This window comes from Ostrea edulis, chromosome 8 (assembly GCF_947568905.1).
Source record: "Ostrea edulis chromosome 8, xbOstEdul1.1, whole genome shotgun sequence".
In the NCBI taxonomy this organism is placed as follows: Eukaryota; Metazoa; Mollusca; class Bivalvia; order Ostreida; family Ostreidae; genus Ostrea; species Ostrea edulis.
In genome coordinates, this window is record NC_079171.1 from 9,449,743 (window position 1) to 9,474,443 (window position 24,701).

General features: G+C 34.1%; 1 protein-coding gene across 1 annotated transcript; it reads left to right on the top strand.

The window, feature by feature from the left end:
- The first annotated feature begins 1,473 nt into the window (after window positions 1–1,473).
- LOC125661066 (tripartite motif-containing protein 2-like) lies at window positions 1,474–22,771 on the top strand. The gene is made up of 2 exons (XM_048892949.2): window positions 1,474–1,551; window positions 17,505–22,771. Exon 2 carries the CDS (start codon window positions 17,505–17,507, stop codon window positions 19,242–19,244), a length of 1,740 nt encoding a protein of 579 aa, XP_048748906.2. The 5' UTR covers window positions 1,474–1,551; the 3' UTR covers window positions 19,245–22,771.
- Window positions 22,772–24,701: the final 1,930 nt, after the last annotated feature.

A 24,701-nucleotide genomic window follows, 5' to 3' on the forward strand; every position in this document is an offset into this window, starting at 1 on the left:
TTCACCTTTTTGCACTCCACCACAAGTTACTGTATTGTATAGTGATCAGATCTATTTCACCTCTTTGCACTCCACCACAAGTTACTGTATTGTATAGTGATCAGATCTATTTCACCTCTTTGCACTCCACCACAAGTTACTGTATTGTATAGTGATCAGATCTATTTCACCTCTTTGCACTCCACCACAAGTTACTGTATTGTATAGTGATCAGATCTATTTCACCTCTTTGCACTCCACCACAAGTTACTGTATTGTATAGTGATCAGATCTATTTCACCTCTTTGCACTCCACCACAAGTTACTGTATTGTATAGTGATCAGATCTATTTCACCTCTTTGCACTCCACCACAAGTTACTGTATTGTATAGTGATCAGATCTATTTCACCTCTTTGCACTCCACCACAAGTTACTGTATTGTGTAGTGATCAGATCTATTTCACCTCTTTGCACTCCACCACAAGTTACTAATTTGTGTGGTGATCAGATCTATTTCCCTGCGTTGGCCTTTGTGATATTTTTATTTATAACTTTGACATTTTCTTCACCAGTTGCTGTCCAAAACGATAATGTCCCAAGGTTAGCCCATAAACTTGAAAACTTAATCATTGTATTAGTGTAAATCAATAACAATAATTTATTATATAGCTAATAAATAGTCTATTATATAATCTACGTAAAATCTAGAGAATGTTAGCGTTCAATATCCTGAGAATTTATTGAACGCTAACTTTGCATTGCGTAAATTGTATGCGCCCGAAACATTCCGAGTATGAGCGTTCAATATTGACGTTACCGTAACGACGTAAACAAGCCAAAATGGCAGACGACGGTCCTCCGAATCTGACAGAGCCGGTATTTGATATTATATTCATTTACTTAAACAAAATGTTTTACTGTACATAAATTATGATGTCCCCATTTACAAAATCAGTTTGCTTCATGCATTAATGACGGGTTAAATATTGAACAGTTAAGAAATGCATGCTGTTATTGCACACCTTCACCTTAGATACCAACATTGATGAATTATCGTCTGTTTTGGAGTAGTTTGACTGAAAAAGGATATAATTTAACAACTAAATACTTTAGCTATATAATGAAAGGGTTATTGAACTTATATAGGTGAATATCGTTGGCTGTCAAAATGCACTCGCAAGCTCGTGCATTTTGACAGCCAACTCGTGCCAATATTCACCAATATAAGTTCAATAACTCTATATTATTTTATTTTTAGTGTAAATAAAGTATGTAAGTTGCAAAACATAAACTTTTATTGGATTCTATAATGGTCTTCCATATTTCTCTATTAAGATATGTAGTAATGTAATTATGACCTTAATGGCTTTCCTTATGATTACACCATGCATGCAGTTGTTGTTCATGGTCTATTTAGTTCATTTTGGTTGGCTAGGCTTAGTGTCAAAGGTTATATGTCATGAGTTTTGTGAGTTCTGTTGGATTTTTAGATAGTCAGTTGTATTCACTAGCAGAGTGTTGAAGGGTGGTTTTCTTTGCATATCTTTTGACATCTTTTATCTGACTTGAGGTAAGAAAATGAATCTTAACATATTAACTAGTGTGAATGTGTTAATGAATGAAAGGAATGAAATTATGTACTTTATTTCATATTTAACAAAGGAGTAAAATAGAATTAATATTTTATACAGGTTCCTTGAAAATCAGTTATCTTCCTATTTTTGATATTTTGGCTCCGGTACCCTATAGTAGGAGTAGTTTATGTATAGTCACACGTGTATATTCCCAAACATTATGTAGTAGTAGTAGTTTATTTATAGTGACATGTGTATATTCACAAACATTATGTAGTAGTAGTAGTTCATTTATAGTGACACGTGTATATTCACAAACATTATGTAGTAGTAGTAGTTTATTTATAGTGACACGTGTATATTCACAAACATTATGTAGTAGTAGTAGTTTATTTATAGTGACACGTGTATATTCACAAACATTATGTAGTAGTAGTAGTTTATTTATAGTGACACGTGTATATTCACAAACATTATGTAGTAGTAGTAGTTTATTTATAGTGACACGTGTATATTCACAAACATTATGTTAACAGACAGTGTAGAAATAAATCAAACACCCCGCCCATTGGGCCTATATGCCACTTTAAACACAGTACATTAAGAAAAAAGAAGCGCAGCGTTAAGAAATAAAGGATCAACATCTAGATTTTTTCCTTAATTGAAACACGCTTCTATAGTTTTTATAAATGTTTCATGTCAAATCTCTGTTTATTACCATTTCCGAGTTTGAAATAAGCTTCCAACCTGGACACTGTTTAGTTTGTGAATAGGACTCTCAACAAACACGCCGAATACAGCAAGCAATACGTAAGGGTTAATGTACTCGTATCGCTCCATTCCTTAAAAGTAATGGACCAAGGCCCCGAAGGGGCCGAGGTCCATTGCTTTTAAGGAATGGAGTGATACGAGTACATTGACCCACTTAAAATCCACCTTAATAAAAACTAAACTTTGTGCATTTTAATCATGTCTTACGTTTTTCATTCTTTTGTTGCATGCATTTATATCTACTTGTATAAAAGTTGACCTACTTTCCGAAGACTCCATTCCTGAAAAATAATGGAGTGTTCGAACAAAAGAATGACGTCATAGGTGGATTTTAACTGTGTTTTAATAGTCAAGGCTGCTAACGAGAACTTGTATGTTTTTCTGAATGAAAGTTGTTGACAAAGGCATGGTGCCTTTTACGAAAAACCGTTGTGAACTTTGCAGAGCTTTGAAAAAAAACCCACCTTTTAAAGCCAAACAAGATAAATAACCGTTAAACAGTTTGAGTTTATATGTATTCCAGTAGCAAATTGCTATGTTGAATCAATTTTTACAGGTACATGTACTTCGAATAATGTTGAACTTTATTAATGCGTATTAAACTTTCCATATTTTGTTTTGTGGCCAGAGTCATGTACAGTTGCCATGGAATTGTAGGTTGTAGAAAATAATACATCCTAGTATAAGAGCTTTTGGACTGTAGTAGTATAAAACAGTAGAATATTAAATATTTGATACACTCGTACATGTAACCGTATTTACATTGTATCTGGTACTCAGAAAAAAAGAAGACAATTTATAATTTTCACGATTTCAAAAACTATCTTAAGATTACATGTATAATATATTGACACAAAATGTATTAGCCTTGTCCCTAGTACTAGGGAATCCTTCAGGTATTTAAATGGCAAATACGCAATGAGTATAAATATGAATGAAGGTCAGTTTTAGGTCACAAATGCTGGCACGGAGCTCCGATTAGGGAAAATTCCCGCTTTGGTGTAACACCCTCTTTGACGATGATTAGGGTAAAGCAAATTTACGACTAGGGTAAAGGAAACTTGGTCAATTTTAATGACTAGGGTAACGCATACAGAAATAACTTGGTAGATGAGTAAATTGTTGAATTGTTTGTTTCAAGGTCTGCCCTAATGTGTTACTTTTGTGTTAATCGGGTATCGAGCACGGGACCTATACATTACAAGTCAGTTGTTGCTCCGGCTGATATAAACTTTTTGGTAATATTACTACAATATGAAATTTAAACCTATTTAGGAAACATATTAACGCTTGATGTTGAGGAGATAAAAAAAAAAAAAATGATTGAACACAAAAGAGAAACTGTCAACAACTGATGAAAACGGGGATGAAGAGCAATTGCAAAAAAAAACCAAAAAAAAAAAAACGAGTAGAGTGTTCGAATAAAGAGCTCTTCCGACAATATACTAGTAGTTGTCTGTATCAGGTTATTTTTCCTGCAAATCTCTAAATCATATATACGATATTTCGATACTAGTCATACCTTCTGTTCTGTTGTATACAGGATGTTCCGTGGAAAAGCAACAGTTTTGTTTTAGAGGGACTATGTCATTTGATATCTGTAGACCAAAGTGAAAGTGAAAGTAATGGTATAAATATAGTGATACGGTCCTCAGCTTCACAAGAATGTTGGAAGTTCTCCACCTTCATCAAACCAGAGAACGCTACACATAGTGGTTAACAGAATTCTTAACCTCGTGGGGATCCGGGTCAGAATAGGTCCTCAGTACCCCTTGCTTGTCGTAAGAGGCTACTAAATGGGGCGGTCCTTCGGATGAGATCGCAAAAACCGAGGTCCCGTGTCACAGTAAGTGTTGCACGATAAAGATCCCTCCCTGCTCAAAGGTCATAAGCGCCGAGCATAGGCCTAAATTTTGCAGCCCTTCACCGACAGTGGTGACGTCTCCATATGAGTGAAATATTCTCGAGAGGGACGTAAAACAATGTTTAATCAATCTTCGGAGTACTTGCTTCGCCACATTGAAAACAATTAAGTTTCCACCGTGTCAAGTAAAATTTGAAACTGGCACTACGTTGCGAAAATACCTGTAATTTGATAAGAATTGCGTTAGGTTACTAGTAATTTGTAAGTCATGGTAAACGAATTATTCATGGAAATGAAAGTGAAACTGTTACATTCTTTAGTTAGAAACATAACGGATGTACAATGTAAATTATATTGCAGACGTTCAGAGTTTAAATAAAAGCAATGGTGAAAACAAAACAGGTATTAAAACAGAGCAAAATTACAAATTGCATTTTGTTTCACAGAGGCAGTTTTTCTGAAATTCAGGGATACTCCATTTTAACGCTAAAATCATGTAAATCGCTTTTTGCTTGATTTAAACTCAAATTGATTTGGCTAATTCTTGTTAATACACGTTTTTGAAATTTGCTAGGACAAGTAGTCACAAAATCGCTAGGACAAAAAGTAACAAAATCGCTAGGACAAAAAGACGCAAAATCGCTAGGACAAATTAAATAGTCACAAAATCGCTAGGACAAAAAGTAACAAAATCGCTAGGACAAATTAAATAGTTACAAAATCGCTAGGACAAAAACTAACAAAATCGCTAGGACAAAACGTCACAGGACAAAGAGTTACAATGATGACTTTTGATCCGATCAGACAAAAAGTCACTGGAGAAAAAGTCACAAAAAATTACTTTGTTTATGCCACATTTAGCACTTCCAGTTCATTATTCAATAATTTAATTCTTCTTGAATAATATTCTAGTCTCTGATTGGTTAAATTCCAATTGAGGAACGCAGGTTATTTTTGTATAACTTGGCTTGGTATGGGGACACACCCACACGACAACCAGCCGTCGGAACCTCTCTCTCTCTCTCTCTCTCTCTCTCTCAATTTACATTGCAGCACTGTTTTCAGCTTTCTATGGAATCGCGTGCAATAAGATACTTCGGTTTGATACACATATTGTTTTCTCGTTGTTTAAATTATCATCTATTTGTACACAAATCACTGTCCATTATAAAACATCTTTCTCTGTATGATGGTCGAATAATAGATTAAAACAAAGATATTATATTCGAATTAATGATTTACCAAGTAAGCATTGCACTATTCATCTTGAAATACATTTCTCACAGGGGAAAAAAGGGGGTGGGTGGGTTCATAGCTTGATCCGCCTTTCATCAAAACAAACAGAAAATCATACGTCACATTTTATCACATGATATCAGTCACATTTACATCCGGATCGCGATTTGTCACTTGCTTATACATATTTTCTTCTGTCAGATTTATTATTAGCGACAAGAAATTTTCAGAGTTAAAGAGGTTCGCACCTGAGATTTGGAGTAATGCCATTTTTTTGGGGAAGTGTATTTTTTATTTCTACATTGAAGGAGAATTGGGAAATTAAAAAGAAAAACTGGACTCGCAACGTTTGTTATTGAGCTATAGTGTTCTAAACATGACCTTTTTGCACTTAAAATCTATTCAGTTAAACTTGATGTTTCTGTCGGTGTCAACACAACATAAACGACACAAATCAATCATTACACAAAATAGATACATAATCATGTCTTCTAACACCACAGATAAAAAAATGAATTGATACTAGTAATCTAAATGGAAATAAATAATGACATTTTTGCACTTGACATATATACGAAAAACTTCATGATATCAAAATTGATAGTTTAAAAGAACATATTAGGAGTAATGTCAATTTCTAAAATTTTACACAATTCTCAAGGTCTGGTCTTACAATTTAAAATTGAACTAAAAGAAAGTGGGGGTTGGAGATCAAATTTTTGAATTATTGGCGAAAAAATTTAAATACTGAATTTTTACACAAAATTTCGAGCAAATTAAAACTTTTTTAAGAATCGGTGTTCTGTTTGTAAAAATATATCAACCAAGTTAATAAATTACAACATTTGAACTAGTTCCAAGTCTCAACTACCTGTATCATAAATACTAAAATACATGTATAGGAGTATAAAGTTAGACGATACATTGGAGAAACAGAAATTGTAATATCATGCAGAATTAGAACTTTTTGATTAATGAATCCTTCCGCCACAAAATATAGTCCCTGTCAAATCCTTTCAAAATTTGAATTGACACAAAAAATTTCAACTGGATAGGGTTCAGCAATAGATGTGTGATGTGTTTGCACCAATGGGATCAGTATTGAACCAGTGAATACTTAGTTGTAGCATCCTGTGCAGTTGCACTCAAAAGCTCAGGAGCTAACTTCCTTAAAAGCCGCAAATTATTGCATTTTCTGATGTTTGAAGACTTATTTTTGGTTGGTAGGCTTATACAATGCAATTTCCCGTATTTTCTCAATTGGAGATGAGCGACTTTAAAGTCGATATCTAAAGGGCAGCGAAATACACTTTGCATGCATAACCAACACATATTTTCTGTCATGACAAACTTCATCTTCGATACTAGGCTCCGTAGAACTAAGATTAAAGATGACTGCCTTCACAGCTAGACGCTTCGTCGTTGTTGCTAGGTGAGTCACTGCGCGGCTTAGTTGACTTGTAATTTTCCGAATTCATTAATTGTAAATTTCACGATCCTCGGGGTAGGGGTTTTGATCACAGGGCGGTGCCAAAATCCTTTTTGATAACTTGATAACTACCATTCCAATTCTTTTCAATTTTGGTATGAGGTATCTTTGGAACAAAGGCGCGGGGGGGGGGTCATAAATTGTAAATTTCAGGATTCCTGTGGGCCAAGGGGCTGGACAAAAACTGCCAAAAATTGACTAATTTTCTAAAAATGTTTTCTCTAGGACTGCACATGTGTAAGAAAAACTAAATGCATAGTGATGAAGAGGAGGGAGGCCTCTACCAAAATTATAAATTTCATGATCCCCGGTGTAAGGGTTTTGACCCCAGGGTGGGGTCAAACTTACTGCATAGAGTTTGTGTAAAACACTTAAACAAGATCTTCTATACTGCTATTGATACTAAATTGAAACTAAGTAGATATTTAGAAAGAGCAAGTAATTGTTTTTGTCCTATCTGTCATTCTGTCTGAAACTTTAACCTTGCTAATAACTTTTGAACAGTAAGTGATAGAGCTTTGATATTTTACATGAGTATTCCTTGTGACAAGACCTTTCCGTGGGTACTAACATTTTTTACCCTGTGACCTTGATCTCGGAGTTTGACTTACTTTTTGAAAACTTTAACCTTGCTAATAAGTTTTGAACAGTAAGTGCTAGACCTTTGATATTTCACATGAGTATTCCTTGTGATAAGACCGTTCCAACATTTATAACGCCTGTGACCTTGACCTTGGAGTTTGACCTACTTTTTGAAAACTTTAACTTTGCTAATAACGTTTAAATAGTAAGTACTAGAGCTTTGATATTTTACATGAGTATTTCTTGAGACAAGACCTTTTCGTGGGTTCCAAAATATTTGACCCTGTGACCTTGACCTTGGAGTTTGACCTACTTTTTGAAATTTTAATCTTGTTAATAATAACCTTTGAACAGTAAGTGCTAGAGCTTTGATATTTCACATGAGTATTTCTTGTGACAGGACCTTTCCGTGGGTACTAAACCTTTTGACCTTGGCATTTGACCTACTTTTTAAGAAATTGACATTGTTCATAACTTCTAAATGGTAAATATTAGAGCATGAGTATTTCTTGTGACAAGATCTTTCTACTGGTACCAAGATATTTGTCCTTGTGACCTTGGCCATCTTTGGAATTGGCTATTATTGGGGGCATTTGTGTTTCACAAACACTTCTTGTTGGTGAAGTTTTTCTGTTTATCCAAAACTAACGGAGGTTGAAAAATGCCGCTATCAATTATACAACAATTAATACATTATGTATATTCTTTTTATATAGCACTACATTTCTCGTCTATATAAGGAGCAAGACTATCGCTAGTTTTATGAGAAATATTCATTAGCTCACAGAGCTTTCTGATCACCTATTGTCTGTCTGTCTGTAAACTTTTCATACTTTCGACTTCTACAACTGGACCAATTTTAACTAAACTTAGTACAAGGCATCCTTGGGTGAAGGGCTTTCAAGTTTGTTCAAATGAAGAACCATGCCTCCTGCAAAGGGGACATAATCACAAAAATGCAAAAATAGGGTGGGGTCATTTAAAAATCTTCAATAATCACTAGGCAATAAGAGTGGAGATTCACCTGTAAGCTTTCTGGTAGTAGATTCAAGTTTGTTTAGATCATGACCCCTGGGGGTAATTTTACATAGAAATATACGGGGGAAATCTTTAAAAAACTTCAAGAACCACCGAGCCAGAAAATTTGCATTTGCGTGAAAGCTTCTTGATATAGTGCAGATTCAAGTTTGTTAAAAGCTGAAAGCTCAAGTGAGCTTTTCTGATCGCCTTTTTTCTGTCTGTGAACTTTTCACATTTTCGTTTTCTTCTCCAAAACCTGGTTGTCTGTCCGTCTGTCTGTAAACTTTTACATTTCCAACTTCTTCTCCAGAACCACTGGGCCAATTTCAACTAAACTTGGCACAAAACATCCGGGGGTGGAGGGCTTTCAAGTTTGTTCAAATTAAGGGCCATGTCCCCTTCAAAGGGGGATAATCACAAAAATGCACAAAATAGGGTGGGGTCATTTAAAAATCTTCTTCCCAAGAACTACTGGGCCAGAAGAGCTGAAATTTACATGAAAGCTCCCTGACATGGTGAAGATTTACATTTGTTAAAATCATTACCCTCGAGGGTAGGATGGGGTCATATTAGGGAATCAAAGTTTTACACACAAATATATACGGGAAACCTTCTTCTCAAGAACCACTGGGCTAGGAAAGTACAAATTTACATGAAAGCTTCCTGACATAGTGCAGATTCAGGTTTGTTAAAAATCATGACCGGGGGGTGAGTTGGTAGGATGGGGCCACAGTAGAGGATCATTAAAGTTTTACATACAAATGCACTAGGGAAAATCATTTTAAATCATTCTTCTTATTGTAACCGAGCAGGAAGGCAGATGTTGGTTTTATTAATTTATTCAGTAGAAAATAAAGGCATTGACCTACAATAACAGATAGATAATATTACAAATCAAGAAAGAAAAACATAAGTGAAATATGACAATTGTAAATTGTACCCACAGTAAACGTTTTAGAAGCATACTATACTTTAAAAAAACATGTACATGTGTTCTGTAAATAATTTAGATTAAGATCTTACAGACTCATATAATCATTACGACTTTGAAAGCAAAATTACAATAAAGTAAAGAACTTGCAATCAAAATAATTACGTATATCGGCTCTTTATATGGAAATGAAACATATACCATAAGATGCGGAAGATATCAGCTGGTTGTAACTCTTCAAAACGTATTACTGCTCTAACTACATAGGTAAGCGTGGTAGATTTATACATATACTGAAATACTATTATTGGATAAAGAAATATGAAATGACCAATGAAATCAAAGAACCAATGAAATAACAGAATAAAACTTTACTCAGCCAACTCAATCCAGATGCGCAATTGAACTTACGGTAAAGTGAATTTTAAGATTGTATTTAGCAAAACGATCAATGAAAAATATCAAAACGAATAAATACATATAGAAATTCATATTTATACTATCACATAATGAAGAGTCACTGGGCCAGAAAAGTTTACATCTAACAATCAAAGCTTCCTTATATAGTGCAGATTCAGGTTTGTTAAAATCATGGCCCCCGGGGGGTAGGATAGGGCCAAAGTTTTACATACAAATTTACACAGAAAATCTATAAAAAATCTTCTCAAGAACCATTGGGCCAAAGAAGTTTATATTTAAATGAAAGGTTCCCGACATACTGCAGATTCAAGTTTGTAAAAACCATGGCCCTTGGGGCTCGGTTGGGGTCAGAATGGGGATGCAAATATGTAGGGAAAATCTTTAAAGGGACTTGTTCACAATTTTTGAAAAAAAACAATACTTTTTCATTTTTATGTTAAAGATTAAAAACATAGCTCATTTATTGTTGATAACCGAAATTTGGACCTTCAGAATGCAAGGATAAGAGCAATATTTTCACCATGACTCTGTGTTATGTAAACAAAGACTGGAGACTTTTTATCATGTTGATATTTACACACAAACCAGTAAAATGTTGATTTAATAATTTAAAGCCTCTTTTTTTTTTTTTACAGTCACCAATTTAACTTTTAAATGACACATTTTTCCTAAAGTATACTTGAAATATGATATATGTAATAAACTTGGATTGATATCCATTGATTTTGAAAACTTTGTAAACAATAACACTGTGACACCTCAATCTTTGTTTATAAAACAAATAATAAACTCTCTATAACGAGCTCCTAATAAACTCTCTATAACAAGCTCCTAATAATAAACTCTCTATAACAAGCTCCTAATAATAAACTCTCTATAACAAGCTCCTAATAAACTCTATAATGAGCTCCTAATAAACTATCTATAACAAGCTCCTAATAAACTCTCTATAACAAGCTCCTAATAATAAACTCTCTATAACAAGCTCTTAATAAACTCTCTATAACGAACTCCTAATAATAAACTCTCTATAACGAACTCCTAATAATAAACTCTCTATAACGAGCTCCAAATAATAAACTCTCTATAACGAACTCCTAATAAACTCTCTATAACGAGCTCCTAATAAACTCTCTATAACAAGCTCCTAATAAACTCTCTATAACGAGCTCCTAATAATAAACTCTCTATAACAAGCTCCTAATAATAAACTCTCTATAACGAACTCCTAATAAACTCTCTATAACAAGCTCCAAATAAACTCTCTATAACGAGCTCCTAATAAACTCTCTATAACGAGCTCCTAATAAACTCTCTATAACGAACTCCTAATAAACTCTCTATAACAAGCTCCTAATAAACTCTCTATAACGAGCTCCTAATAATAAACTCTCTATAACAAGCTCTTAATAAACTCTCTATAACGAACTCCTAATAATAAACTCTCTATAACGAGCTCCTAATAAACTCTCTATAACGAACTCCTAATAAACTCTCTATAACGAACTCCTATCAAAATAATAAACTCTCTATAACGAGCTCCAAATAATGAACTCTATAACGAACTCCTAATAAACCCTCTATAACAAGCTCCTAATAATCTCTCTATAATGTGCTCCTATCAAAATAATAAACTCTCTATAACGAGCTCCTAATAATAAACTTTCTATAACGAGCTCCTAATAAACTCTCTATAACGAGCTCCAAATAATAAACTCTCTATAACGAACTCCTAATAATAAACTCTCTATAACAAGCTCCTAATAATAAACTCTCTATAACGAACTCCTAATAAACTCTCTATAGCGAACTCCTAATAATAAACTCTCTATAACGAGCTCCTAATAAACTCTCTACAACGAACTCCTAATAAACTCTCTATAACAAGCTCCTAATAAACTCTCTATAATGAGCTCCTAATAAACTCTCTATAACAAGCTCCTAATAAACTCTCTATAACGAGCTCCTAATAAACTCTCTATAACAAGCTCCTAATAATAAACTCTCTATAACGAGCTCCTAATAAACTCTATAATGAGCTTCTAATAATAAACTCTCTATAACGAACTCCTAATAATAAACTCTCTATAACAAGCTCCTAATAAACTCTCTATAACAAGCTCCTAATAAATTCTCTATAACAAGCTCCTAATAAACTCTCTATAACGAGCTCCTAATAAACTCTCTATAACAAGCTCTTAATAAACTCTCTATAACGAACTCCTAATAATAAACTCTCTATAACGAACTCCTAATAAACTCTCTATAACGAACTCCTATCAAAATAATAAACTCTCTATAACGAACTCCTATCAAAATAATAAACTCTCTATAACGAACTCCTAATAAACTCTCTATAACAAGCTCCTAATAAACTCTCTATAACGAGCTCCAAATAATAAACTCTATAACGATCTTCTAATAAACTTTCTATAACGAGCTCCTAATAAACTCTCTATAACGAGCTCCTATCAAAATAATAAACTCTATATAACGAGCTCCTATCATGATATATAGCCTGATTTTCTTGTGAAACCTTTAAAACACATTTTAGACAGTAGATTTTGATCATTTAAAGGGAACAAGAGGCCCATGGGTCACATCGCTCACCTGAGTCACCTTGGTCCATATCAGAAGATTTTCCATATCTATTTGCATGTAAAACCGTAGTCCCTATTATGGCCCCAAACCTACCCCTGGAGGCCATGGTTTTTGCAAACTTTCATCTACACCATGTCAGAAAGCTTTCATGTAAATGTGAACTTCTTTGGCCCAATGGTTCTTGAGAAGAAGATTTTTAAAGATTTTCCCTATATATTTGTATGTAAAACTTTGATCCCCTATTGTGGCTCCATCCGATCCCCGGGGGCCATGATTTTAACAAACCTGAATCTGCACTATATCAGAAAGCTTTCATATAAATCTCAGCTTTTCTGGCTTAGTGGTTCTGGGAAGAAGATTTTCAAAGATTTTTCCTATATATTTGTATGTATACTTTGACCCCCTATTCTGGCCCCATCCAACCCCCCGGGGTCCATGATCTTAACAATTTATAATCTGCATTATATCAGGAAGCTTTCTTATAAATCTCACCTTTCCGGCTCAGTGGTTCTTGAGAAGAAGATTTTAAAAGAGGTTTCCTATAAATTTGTATGTAAAACTTTGATGCCCCCCTTGAGGCCCCATCCAATCCCCGGGGTCCATGATTTTAACAAACTTGAATCTGCACTATATAAAAAAAAAAACCAACAAAATAAACAAAAAACTTTGACCCCCTATTATGGCCCCATCCGATCCCTGGGGCCATGATTTTAACAATGTAGAATCTGCACTATATCAGGAAGCTTTCATATAAATTTCAGCTTTTCTGGCTCAGTGGTTCTTGGGAAGAAGATTTTTAAAGATTTTTCCTATATATTTGTATGTAAAACTTTGACCCCCTATTGTGGCCCCATCCGACCCCCGGGGACCATGATTTTAACAATTTAGAATCTGCACTATATCAGGAAGCTTTCATATAAATCTCAGCTTTTCTGACTCAGTGGTTCTTGAGAAGAAGATTTTTTAATGACCCTATCCTATTTTTACCTTTTCTTGATTATCTCCCCTTGGAAGGTGGCCTGGCCCTTTGTTTTAACAATTTAGAATTCCCTTTACCTAAGGATGTTTTGTGCCAAATTTGGTTGAAATTGGCCCAGTGGTTGTTGAGAAGAAGTTGAAAATGTGAAAAGTTTACAGAAGGACAGACGGACGGAAAGACGGACGGACGCCGGAATACGGGTGATCAGAAAAGCTCACTTGAGCTTTCAGCTCAGGTGAGCTAAAAATGAAATTTTAGGGAAAATCGTGAATCAGTCCCGTTAGATAAGAGAGTGTGAGCGAGCGATGTGGCCCATGGGCCTCTTGTAATGAAAATCTTGCGTATTTAATATCTCCTAATCTATCTACAGACTTGATTCTACATGTACAGAGATATAGAAAAAGCAGAAGGGGGGTCTGGGGGTCCTCCTCAACGGAGTATCTAGATCAGGGGGGATAAATATTTTGACTTCCTAAAGCTTTTCAGAAAATGAATTCTGTGAACCAATTTTCAGGTTTTAAGCTTGATAAAAATACCAATAATAGTAAGTATTGGTTCCCTGACTTAGTCCTATGCAATCCACCAACACTTGACTAAAAGGTTCTTCAAAAGCTGGACCTTGTCAATGACCTTAAACATTACTGTCCTCTCTTTGTACTACTTTTGCGAATATTTTTGTAAGGCCCTCATGTTTATAATCAGTGTTCATCACGCTGTTTTTGGCTATATTTAGATCTAAAACTTCATAGTTATTTCGGATTTCAAACATTTCGGCTGAGCATCACTGAAGAGACATTATTTGTCGAAATGCGCATCTGGTGCATCAAAATTGGTACCGTATAAGTTTTACATTCTGCTGATTGGGTGATATCGTAATGATTCAACCAATCAACGAGAAGAATACAAAGAGGAAATACTGACCGCTATGTAATGCTTCGACTTCTAAACTTTACCAATACACAAGTGATTACAACACTTGGACCAGGAAAAGATAATCTGGGATTTTCAAACATTACAAAATATAAAGATTCAATTCAACACCTTTTACCAAACACAAAACAAAGAATCACTGACCAGGGGCAATCAACAACAATCTTTGGTGTAAAAAAACATTATACACAAGAAAAAGAAGTCCATATGTTGATTTACTCAGAAAAAGATCTGAGAGATCCTCTCTTAGTAGAATTAGATTAAGTGCACATAAACTTGCAATAGAAAGTGGTAGATATAATTCCACATCAATGAATGAAAGATGTTGCAATGCTTGCAGTACTGGTGTGATCGAAGATGAAATTAATTTTCTTCTTCAATGTAAATCTTATTCTAAGCTTAAAAAAAAACAAAAAACAAAAACACCTACCTTAGAAACATTTATAATATAACACAGAAAAATATTACTCTGGACAATGAATATGGAACACCAAATTAACATAAACTCAAATAATGGAAGATATCTTCAATTATTTGAAGATATCATCAATTCATTTGATGCACGCAACAAATTAATTAAAGATCTCTTCAAATAATTAATGATATCTTCAATTCTGAATTATTGCGCGCATTAATTGAATTGATGATATCATTAATTCTGCAGCTGAATTGATGCGCGCTTTAATTGAATTAATGATCTCTTCAAATGAATTAATGACATCAACAATTGAATTGATGCGCGCTACAATTCAATTGAAGAGAGCAATAATTGATATAATGTGCGCATTAAATCAATTGATGAGAGCAATAATTGAATTGATGCGCGCATTAATTCATTTGATGAGAGCAATAATTGATTTAATGCACGCATTAATTCAATTATTGCTCTCTTCAAATGAATTAATGACATCAACAATTGAATTGATGCGCGCTACAATTCAATTGAAGAGAGCAATAATTGATATAATGTGCGCATTAAATCAATTGATGAGAGCAATAATTGAATTGATGCGCGCATTAATTCATTTGATGAGAGCAATAATTGATTTAATGCACGCATTAATTCAATTATTGCTCTCTTCAATTGAATTAATGATATCTTTAATTCATTTGAAGAGAGCAATAATTCTTTTAGAGAGAGCAACTATATAATTAAAGATATCTTCAATTCAGCATATCCACACTTGAATTAATGACCTCTTTAATTGAATTGTTGCTCTCTTTAAAAGAATTGATGCGCGCATTAATTCCTTATACAAAAGCATTGTAAATAATTAAAGATATCTTCAATACGCAAGATCGCGACTACTTTTTCCGTCTTGGTTTTAAATTTTACTTTCCCCTTTCAAAGTCTCGCGAGACCCAGAGTATGCGAGAATTTGGGCATGTTGGTAAATAATACCAGTTCTGCAACTTTTGTCGTGATCGATTCACCCGATTTTAACAATAGTGTACCATCATTGCATTGCAGTAATGATTCAAGAAAGAAACATAATACGCAGAAATATCCACAAATGATAGATTTTAATGGAAATGTGGTGGATTTTTCCCCACTGCTGTCAGTCAGGAAATTCCCAAAGCTAAGAAGAGCTTGTGTCAAAATATATAGCTTCACGAGCTAAATTCAGAAGTTCATTTTTCCTGTATCCAGACGTTTTTACACACCTTTCATTTAAAAATGCTATTAATTGTCCGATGCCATGTTTTGAATAAACAAAAATGCCCAAGATCGACACACTTTTCCGGACTTCTTTACAAGAGAGTTCCGCTAACTCGGTATTCACGATCTTGCGTATTGAATTAAAGAGATCATCAAATTATTTATACCGAGCTTTAAATCAATTACTGCGAGCAATATTTCTACGAAATTGATGCTCTCATCAATTGAATTGAAAAGAGCAATAATTGAATTAATGCGCGCATCAAATCTATTATTGCTCTCATTAATTCAATTGATGCTCTCATCAATTGAATTGAAGAGAGCAAGAATTGAATTAATGCGCGCATTAAATCAATTATTGCTCTCATTAATTCAATTGATGCGCGCATTAATTCAATTGATGAGAGCAATAATTGAATTGAAGCGCGCATTAATTCACTTGATGAGAGCAATAATTGATTTAATGCGCGCATTAATTCAATTAAAGAGAGCAATAATTAAATTGATGATATCTTCAAATAATTGAAGATATCTTCAATTATTTGAGTTTATGTTGATTTGGCGCTCCATAAATGAAAGATACATGTTACAAATATATTTTAACAGTGATATACATAAAGTCTTAAAAATTACTGTGAAATTTATTAGAGACTGTTTTGAATACAGAAGTCAATTGCAATTACTTTCGACTACATAAAAATTATGTAAACATTATGTATTGATGTTTAATGGGCCTTTGCCAATTATTGTAATTGTGTTTGTGCCAATAAATATTTGTATTTGTAAAATTCGAAGTCAAAACCGGATATTCCGGAAAATAAGATTTGTAAACGGCGAAATTTATTGAGCAACCTAGAAATTTCCAGAAGTGTGATCGTTATATAGATAACAGATTTTTCCAATCCGGAAAGCGGAATTCCGTTAAGTTAAAGCGGAGAAAAATGTTTGTATCTGAGATAGAGCTTTTATATCTTGAATACAAGTTTCTTATGTCAAAGTCTTCATATCATACCATGATCAATGACCTTGTAACTTTGCTCTTATTCAGAACAGCAAGGTCATGTTAGTCATATTAGTGTTGAGACATCTCTGTTCATTTGCAGTTGCATGTATGTTGTGATTCTTCGGGGCTCAGTTCGTGCCACCATAATGGATAAAATATTTCCTTAATAAAAAAAAACTTTTAAAATTCATGACAGCTGATAAATGGCACAGCCAAGATGACTCAAGTGAATGTGGCCCATGGACCTCTTCTTTATACTTGCATTATACTTATATTTCTGTCAAAATTTCATTGAAATAGACACACTGTACATATTTCAAAATCCTTGCGTGCATTGTTCACAATTGTAATGCATTCACATGGAGATGAATATCACACAATTTGTAAATACGTGTATATCAAAGGCAAAAACAATGGTTTAAAATAATGTAAATATTTTCTTATCAACCTTTGATCATTTTAGATGGCACATTCCAAACTGAGCACACCAAGTTTGGGTACACCCCAGCACTTTTTAGAGTGTGACATTAAAAACTGTGAGAGGAATTGTCAATTTTACTGCAACCCTTGCCATCAGCAGATGTGTGAACAATGCAGAGACGAACATCTGAAGAATCCAGAATACAAGAACCATGAGGTGGTCCTTTACCAACAACGAAAACGACAACTTCCAGTAGAAAAATGCAAGATCCACCCCACTAAAGATATAGACATGCTTTGTGAGGAATGCCAACTTCCATTATGTTCTAAGTGTGCGACCCAGGAAGATCATCGGAGGCATACATTTATTGATCTGGAGACAGTTTATACAGATAAGATGGCGCTTTGCTTAGAGGAAATCTCCAAAGTCAACGAATATTTCCTTCCAACATCACAAGATTTACAGAAAGAAATAAAAGGCGATTCCACAGAAATAAAGATGATCATGGACAGCATAAGAAGAACCATGAAGGCTGATGGAGAGTCCCTCAAAAACATGGCGGACAAAGTGGTGTCAGAAAATATACAACAAGTGGACAACATAGAACAGTCATTGCTGGAGAAATTACAGAGTCAAGATACAAGAGTGAATGATTACATTTCATATCTCCATGACCTTGTCAAAAAGTTCCATGGTTATATATCTTCTTCAAAGCTTACAGATATAATTCCCAAACTTTCTGAGAAGTTCCAGGAAATCCGACTGATACCAGAGACAACAAAACCGGTCACACCAGTGTTTACTGCTGGTCAATATAGCAAAGATGATGTCGCAAAATTAATGGGGAAAATAATTGTTAAAGACACAAATGCAGAAATAAGAGAAATAAAATCCATGGAAATTGTCCCTCCTTCAACATCAATGGAATTTACAAGTCAACAGAAGAAACGAGACAGACATAGGAAATCTGATGTGAAACAAACAATGTCTCTATCTTCCTCTGTCACTGAGGCCAGGAAGGTCAATGTACCAGGTGTTAACCAAATATGGCATATGTCGCTAGAAAAATCAGGCAGACTCTGGGTCAGTGACGATGAATGTAACCTTGTCCAAACAGCTGTACAGGGGAATCAGCTACAGAAGATACAAAGCAGTGGTGAATATGGCTACCACACAGTCACACAGGACGGGGATCTGATCTTTACAGACATATACAATAATGTCATCAATAAGATAACACTGGATAACAACATCACAGCTGAATTCATTAATACAGGAGACTGGGAACCACTCAGTATACACTCCTCCCACATCAACGGGGACATACTGGTGGGGATGGGGGAAAATGGAGAGACTAAAGTCACCCGGTACAACAAGACAGGAAAAGAATTACAGAACATACAGAGGGATAACAAAGGACAGAAACTATATAGTCGTCCAATCTATATCACAGAAAACATCAACGGGGATGTCTGTGTATCTGACTTTGATAAAGAGGCAGTAGTGGTGGTGAATAAATCAGGACAACGCAGGTTCTCCTACAGAGGCCAGGAGTCAGGGTTCCGTCCCCGGGGAATCTGTACTGATGTCCTCGGTCACATCCTGGTGTGTGATAATACTACTGTTCATCTCCTTGATCAGGACGGTCAGTTCTTGTCTCTACTACTCACAAAACAACACGGGATAGACGATGCCATTAGTGTGTGTGTGGATGATGAGAACAATCTTTACGTGGGACAACATAATAACAACACAGTTACAGTGTACAAGTATCTCCAGTGATTCTAACCTTGTGAACATCATGGATATCTATATTATAGGAATAACGACACACCAACACAGTGACAGTGTACAAGTATCTCCAGTGATTCTTACTTTGTGAACATCATGGATATCTATATTATAGGAATAACAACACACCCACACAGTGAAAGTATGTACAAGTATCTCCAGTGATTCTTACTTTGTGAACATCATGGATATCTATATTATAGGAATAACGACACACCCACACAGTGTACATATATCTCCAGTGATTCTTACTTTGGGATTATCATGCATGTATATCTATATTATTATAGCAATAACACACCAACACAGGAATAACAGCACAGTGACAGTGTACAAGTATCTCCAGTGATTCTTAATTTGTATATGATGCAAATATCAAAAAGAAATATCAAATTTAAACCTTTCATATGAAAATATCGATCTACAAATTTTACATTTAAATTCACATTGGGTAAAAAAGGAAAGGTACATTAAAGAATTTTGTGATTTTGACCAGTGACAACATATGCAAAATAGCATCTTGGACTTGCTCAGATATCAATGGTTAGGGAGAAGGCTTAGATACGCTTATTGCCTGTTGCTGGATCTCTTCAGTTTAAAGGGACTGATTCACGATTTTACCCAAAAAAAATTTTTTTTTCACTTTTAATGATCAAAATCTACTGTCTAATGTGTTTGAAAGATTTCACATAGAAATTAAGGGTAAGGTTATACATTATCACAGAAGTTCATTTTAGAGAGTTTATTCTTTGTTTTGTAAACAAAGATTGCGGTATGTTATTGTTTACGAAATTTTCAAAAGAAATGGATACCGATCTAGGTTTATCATATCTTTCACATTTCAAGCATTTTGGGGTAAAATGTGTCATCTAAAAGTTAAAATTTGTGACTATGCAGAACTAAGATGCATTATATTATAAAATAGATATTTCACTTGTTTGTTTGTTGACATAAAAAGACGAGAGTCTTTGTTTACATAACACAGATTTAAAGACCGAGAAAATAAGCAAAACCTTCAAATTTACCCTTGTCAATCAGGAGAAATTGAGCTTCACATTGGATCAAGAAATTGATGGACATTTAGTTACTAGTCTTTGTGTATACCTTATCTACATGTATCTTATCAGGCGATCGAGGCGCCCGTGCAATCCTTTGATGCTTACAGCGTAATCCAGCTGGAGAGGAAAATGTTCATGTAGAGATAGTCATACAATAATAGTAGTAAATTTTGCATTCAATTACATCAATTATAATAGAATATAGTAGGATATGCTTAGGAATGGATACGATTGATAATGATGATTATGATTTACCTGTGTTGGAATATAATTTACACGGACATCGATTTTATGCTAAACAGATTAATTATGAGTAAATGCATTGTACGTTAAAATTTTGTTTAGAAAAAAGTCAATTATATAAGGAGAAAAGTTTTACTTAAATTTGATTCAAAGTTATAAGATTCCATGTTTGTTTGTTTTTTATCATTTGCAACAGAGTTTATATATTTTAATGTTAAAACAAACAAATAACCCCAATAAAAAGTAATTAACTTTTATAAGTATTTACAACAGGTGTTGACAGGGACTGTTGAGATTAATTAGTGGCTTCACAAGGCACCTTTCCCCTTTTCTAGACAGTATATTTCCTGTATAAGTAGACAAAATGGCATCAATTTACATATCATGTACAATTTTTGAAGCCATACATTGGATGAAGGAAAAAATATGTTAGTGGTCATAGGCACTCTCTATACATATTGTGACTTTTTTTCCTGTGACTTTTTTTCCTGTGACTGTTTTTCCTACCCAGATTGTGACTTTATTTCCTGTGACTTTTTTTCCGTTTACCGTTTCGCCAGCGTCCACTTTCAATAGGTAAATGATTACAGGTTCGAAATTTACAAAAGGTTATAGCATCTTTTCTGGGTAGGATATCCAAATATTTTTCAAATTTTAATTCATCCTTGTACATTCTATAGTTTATAGTTTTTGATAGCGTTTTGATGTCAGAATCCCACTTTTGCTTGAATTGATCTAGTAAAATAAGTTTTACTTTTGACTTTAGCCAGCTTGGATTACATGCGTTATTTTGCCAAATGTGAGAAAGTCCGCAATTTTTAAGGATATTTGACACGTTCTTGAACCAAGCAATCTTTTTCGCGTATTGGTTTGTAACATTATTACCCAGTTTTGACAGGAGATTGCTATTGTTGTTTCTTTACTAAGTGCAATTTTGTGCCAAAATGAGATAATACGCGTTTGTATTTGTATGTGCATGGATGTCGGCCAAGTTCACCGTACACCATGCAGTCGGGGGTAGATTGTTTTAATTTCAATAATAATTTACAAAATTTAAGGTGGCCTCTTTCTATAATTGTATTATTTGAAAATCCCCACACCTCACAGCCGTATAATAAGATGGGTTGAACAATTTTATCAAATAAATCTGACACTGTATTGATAGGTTATGCAAACGTCCTTTTTCAAGAATCTCATAAACTGCTTTATTGGCTTTTTCTATACTTGTTTTTGTTTGGCTTTTTTGAATGATCCTGATGTGCTAAATAAGATACCCAGGTAGTTAATGTCGTCAACAATTTCAATGTTTTTGTCGCCACAAACAAAAGTACGATTCCGTTTTAGATTATCCTTACTGATTATTAAAATTTTTGTTTTGTTAACGTTTATCTTTAAATTCCATTTTTCGCAATATTTATAAAAATGATCAATTTGGACCTGTAATTGTTCTGCAGATTCAGCTATCAAGACAGTGTCATCGGCGTATAATAATGCAAAAAATCTAAAGTACAAATTCAAATGTTGTTCAAACATTTCAGATATCGTGGGTAAACCATCAACAATATTGTGCTGAAAAAAGTCTTGCATGTCATTTAAATATATTGAAAATAAGAATGAAGACAAATTTTCCCCTTGTCTAACACCATTTTCACAATTTAAAAAAATTGAAATCGTAAAAAATACATGTTTAAATGGAAAAAAGAATCTTCTGACAAATGTTCTTTGTGTCTAGAAACAGAAGATATGAGACATCTTATATACGAGTGTAAAAATGTTTCATTGGTTTGGAATATGGTGTCTTAATTTGGCGTGCAAAATCAATATTCAATGGAAAAGTATTGTTATTGGTTTTTATTTTGAATGTAATCAAAACACACGCCTGCTTAATAATTTTATTTCCTTCATTGCTTTGAAGATATACAAATATAAAATGTTTTGTAGACTAAGTAATCTTGAAGAAACTGAATATAGCATATCAAATCATGTCAAGAAGTGTACAGTTTTGTGGTGTAAAGTTATAAAGTATAGTAATTATGCATTGAAAACAAATGCTATTGAAAATTTCATAAAACTATTGTAATTTGCATCTATATCTTTTCTGCAATGTAATGCATTGTACCTGTGCTATTGTACAACTGATGGTACTAATTGTATTAATATGAGTAATAAACTATGAAATCAAAAAAAAAACAAAAAAAAAAATTGAAATCTCATCACCATGTACTATTCTTAATTTGACATGATTATACATATTTGTAATAACATTATACATGTGTCAATTGATATTATTTGCACAAAGTTTGTACCATAGACCTTTCCGCCATACATTATCAAATGCTTTTTCAAAATCGATGAATGCACAATAAAGCTTTTTCTTTTTCAATTTCAGTAATTTCGATAAAGTGTATATTGAGAATAAATGATCAGTAGTTGAATATTGTTTTCTGAATCCTGCTTGATTTTCATGTAGTATTTCGTATTCTTCTGCAAATATGTTCAATCTATCGTTCAGTGTCGATGTAAAAAGTTTACCAACACAGTTTAAAATGGTAATAGGTCTATAGTTCTGTGGATTATTTTTCTCCCCTTTGTTTTTATAAATCGGAATGATGTTTCCCTCAAGCCAACATTCTGGTAGTTTACCAGTACTAAAAATCATGTTGAATAATTTTTCATATAGTGGAAGCATAATGTGTATTGACGACTTTGTGTATTCATTCTTTATATGATCTTCACCAGAAGTTTTGTTATTCTTTAATTTTTTGATAGGTTTTAGTATTTCATCTTGTGATATATGCTGATTTAAGTTGTGGTTTACTTCTCCGATTTGTAATGCTTTTCTTTCATTATTAAATGATTCTTCTGTGTCGTCCGGTATCGTTGGTGTTTTATTTAATTCTTTAAAATACTTATACAATTCATCAATTTTGATATGTCCCATATTGCATTTTTAGCTCACCTAAGCCGAAGGCTCAAGTGAGCTTTTCTGATCACATTTTGTCCGGCGTCCGTCTGTAAACTTTCACATTTTCATCTTCTTCTCATGAACCACTGGACCAAATTCAACCAAACATGGCCAAAAGCATCCTTGGGTAAAGGGCTTTCCAGTTTGTTCAAATGAAGGGCCATGTCCCTTTCAAAGGGGAGATAATCACAAAAATGCAAAAATAGGGTGGGGTCATTTAAAAATCTTCTTCTCAAGAACCACTGGGCCAGAAGAGCTGAAATTTACCTGAAAGCTTCTTGACATATTGTAGATTAAAGTTTGTTCAAATCATGGCCCCCGGTGGTAGGATGGGGCCATAAGGGAGATCAAAGTTTTACATACAAATATATAGGGAAAAACTTTAAAAATCTTCTTCTCAAGAACCACTAAGCCAGAAAAGCTGAGATTTACATGAAAGCTTCCTGACATAATGCAGATTCAAGTTTGTTCAAATCATGGGCCCCTGGGGTTGGATGGAGCCACAATAGGGGATCAAAGTTTTACATACAAATATATAGGAAAAATCTTTAAAAATCTTCTTCTCAAGAACCACTGAGCCATAAAAGCTGATTTTTACATGAAAACTCTCTGACATAGTGCAGATTCAAGTTTGTTCAAATCATGGCCCCCGGAGATAGGATGGGGCCCCAAGGGGGGATCAAAGTTTTGCACACAAATATATAGGGAAAAACTTTAAAAATCTTCTTCTCAAGAACCACTAAGCCAGAAAAGCTGAGATTTACATGAAAGCTTCCTGACATAATGCAGATTCAAGTTTGTTCAAATCATGGGCCCCTGGGGTTGGATGGGGCCACAATAGGGGATCAAAGTTTTACATACAAATATATAGGGAAAATCTTTTTCTCAATAACCACTGAGTCAGAAAAGCTGATATTTACAAGAAAACTTTCTGACATAGTGCAGATTCAAGTTTGTTCAAATCATGGCCCCCGGGGGTAGGATGGGGCCACAAGTGGGGGGGGGGGGTCAAAGTTTTACATACAAATATAGGAAAAAGCTACAAAAATCTTCTCAAGAACCATTGGGCCAAAGAAGTTGACATTTACATGAAAGCTTTCTGACATAGTGTAGATTCAAGTTTGCAAAGGGTAGTTTGGGACATAATAGGGATTAAAGTTTTACATGCAAATACATATGGAA

What these genes read in the sequence shown, in the direction of transcription:
- LOC125661066 (XM_048892949.2), top strand. Translation starts at nt 17,505, where the DNA reads ATGGCACATTCCAAACTGAGCACACCAAGTTTGGGTACACCCCAGCAC.